Source organism: Adiantum capillus-veneris, unplaced genomic scaffold, assembly GCF_014529385.1.
Source record: "Adiantum capillus-veneris isolate H3 unplaced genomic scaffold, ASM1452938v2 Hic_scaffold_638, whole genome shotgun sequence".
Classification (NCBI taxonomy): Eukaryota; Viridiplantae; Streptophyta; class Polypodiopsida; order Polypodiales; family Pteridaceae; genus Adiantum; species Adiantum capillus-veneris.
Window position 1 is genome coordinate 8,272 of NW_028221679.1, and position 2,523 is coordinate 10,794.

The 2,523-nt window shown below is 38.2% G+C and overlaps 1 protein-coding gene across 1 annotated transcript; it reads left to right on the forward strand.

Annotated features, from left to right (window-relative positions):
- Window positions 1-292: 292 nt before the first annotated feature.
- On the forward strand, window positions 293-2,180 carry LOC147416666 (mitogen-activated protein kinase 15-like). The gene is made up of 4 exons (XM_086508183.1): window positions 293-400; window positions 502-605; window positions 1,856-1,956; window positions 2,076-2,180. Exons 2-4 carry the CDS (start codon window positions 539-541, stop codon window positions 2,178-2,180), a joined length of 273 nt encoding a protein of 90 aa, XP_086364309.1. The 5' UTR covers window positions 293-400; window positions 502-538.
- The last annotated feature ends 343 nt before the right edge of the window (window positions 2,181-2,523 follow it).

Genomic DNA, 2,523 nt, shown 5'->3' on the forward strand with positions numbered 1-2,523 from the left:
TGTGTGCAAAACTCCCCCAATATGTGAATCTCAATCTGTTGCAAACTAGTTGAGTGCTTTGAAAATTGAAAAATGAAACAACACTGTCTTGTGCACATGAGATTCAAGGCTGGTCTTACCTCTCCAAGTTAAGTGTCAGCAAATAATTCATTCCTACAGCTACTTGGAAGTGATTCATTTGCCACATTTTCAAGTTGAAACACCCAGATAGTTAGTTATAGACAGAGCAATGTCAGTGTACCTGACCTTAGCCTTCTAGCCCTTTAACTTAAGCGTTGCAATACAGGAACCCCTGATATGTCAAAGCACCACCTTATTAATGTGAACCCCAGAAATTGCAAAATACTAGCTAAGGGACAATAGAAAACTGCGATTTGTGTTCTTCTCCAATTGGCTTCTTGTAAGTGTTTTATAACATATTCAAAGTCGGTGTTATTTCCGAAAAATTTGTCATTTTATGATTATTTTTCATATTAAAAAACAAAAATTGTCATGCTGCAGGATGTCTTCATAAAAGGCATTTGGCTGATCATACACTATGTCAAATCAGGTGTTAGAAACCAACATTCCGGGCCAATTTCGTGTAAATGGCAAGACTTGGATAGGTAATCAGCAATTGACTCTTGTAAGTGATATTAACATGCGCATGTTCTTCAATGCAAATATTTGAAAATGTACCAAATTTTCCACTTATCCTTTATGGGTAGAACTCATGCTGTGCAGTATTGTTTATGTGGCCCTCATGTGACATTTTCCAAGAATTGAAATACAATCAAAATTGGAAGGCATCAGATGTAAGAGTTGACATTGCACTCTCTTGAAGAGCCGCTTGACATCTGTGGCAAGAACAACAGTAGCAAAGATATTAAGGCTTTTCTTTTAGATTAGGTTTCCATGATCTCAAGGACTAGGTTGAGATGGGTATTCCAAGGATTGTAAGGTAACACCATGGTTCCGAAAGTAGCAACGAATTTGAATTTGAATTGACCCTTGAGAGCAAACTGTCAAAACTTCTTTACAAGATTGAGATGACGAATACAAAGCTTTACATGCACAAGACAATCTTATGAATGCAAATTGCACAATCTTTGTTGTCTTAGAGCATTTTGAAGCAAGCATACCTGCAGTCTTTGCACTGTTGGATGTGGTGATAGTTGATGGACATCTCGTGTTACAAAATGAAGACATGTCATGGCCGTACCTGAGGAGAGCACATCAAGAGCAGACTGGGCAGGCAGGAAGTCTTTGGTCCATAGGGCTTTGCAGATTTTCAGGCTCAGATCGTGCCTTTTATAATTTCACAAGAGAGGGAAAGAAAGAAAGAAATATTTTTAACATATATGTGAGGTCGAAGTCGGGGCTATGAGACAAATCAAATATAGATGTATGTATGTCCTCCATCTATCAGAAAAGACAAAACAATCCAAACTGGTACAAAGTAAGGATATGGATAAAATGGGAACGGAGCTCTAGTACAATTTGCCTCTTGGAAAAATGCAACCATAGTATGTGGCCCAAACCTTTAGGTAAATCTATGAAACTTGTACTGCATAGCCTCAAGAGATGGGAGCGAGAGGCGACAATCATGTAGTGGCCATGAGCACATTGTTGGACAAGGAAGCTCTACAAGAGTGCTGTATAACTGAAGTACTCTCATAAGATTCCTTCCTCTCAAAGGAAGATCAGAGGAGATGATGCCCAAACTCAATTGCACTCCAAGCTTTCAGCAACGGACAACTTTAAGCTGGTTTCTACTTTTAATTCCATCTCTATTTCCGTTGTTTGTTGGTGTGAGCATCTTGATTACTGTGCATCAGCTAATTGATCAGAGGAGTTCTGCTGGTGTGTGTTTCAGTTGGTGAAAGGTACAAACTGCATGCCTTCTTGGGAGCTGGCGCATATGGGGAGGTGGTTAAGGCAACGGATCTTCATCTACGTCAATATATTGCACTGAAAGTAAGACGTGCACTTATTTTCAGCTTATTTAACTTGAGTAGGGCATATATGGTCAGTCATGCCAATTGCATCTTATAAGAACTGCCCCAGATTATAAAATCAGGCTCATCTGAATGCAGAAAATTCCAGACATCATGTTTAATCCATTGCTGGCAAAACGTGTTTTGCGTGAAGTATGTATAATGCGCCGCTTGGTACATCCATATATCATTTCTTGTAAGTGAGAAGTTGATTTACTTCTGTTGATGAATGTCAGTTATGAGAGTATAAATGTACTGTCCATAACTTAAAAACAAATTTGGATTATAATTACGTTGCTTGCTTTGTTTTACTTAAGCCTAGTTCTATGTACAAGTGTCATGTGTGTATGTACGTGACACACCAAATTATATGTGATCATGTGTGAAGTTTGAACCAAAAGTCATGCCTAAAACATGAAACCAACATCTTCTTTTACCTTAAACCTTTAAACTATTTTTACACACTAGATCTATTAAAAATCTTCCATCTCTCATACAGAAAGCTGTGTAAGGTGAAGATTGTTTCGATAGGTGTTCTGGTTATCAG

What these genes read in the sequence shown, in the direction of transcription:
- LOC147416666 (XM_086508183.1), top strand. Translation starts at nt 539, where the DNA reads ATGTCAAATCAGGTGTTAGAAACCAACATTCCGGGCCAATTTCGTGTA. An exon ending in AAATGGCAAGACTTGGATAG is followed by an intron (nt 606 to 1,855) that starts GTAATCAGCAAT and finishes TGTGTGTTTCAG; the next exon opens with TTGGTGAAAGGTACAAACTG. An exon ending in GTCAATATATTGCACTGAAA is followed by an intron (nt 1,957 to 2,075) that starts GTAAGACGTGCA and finishes ATCTGAATGCAG; the next exon opens with AAAATTCCAGACATCATGTT.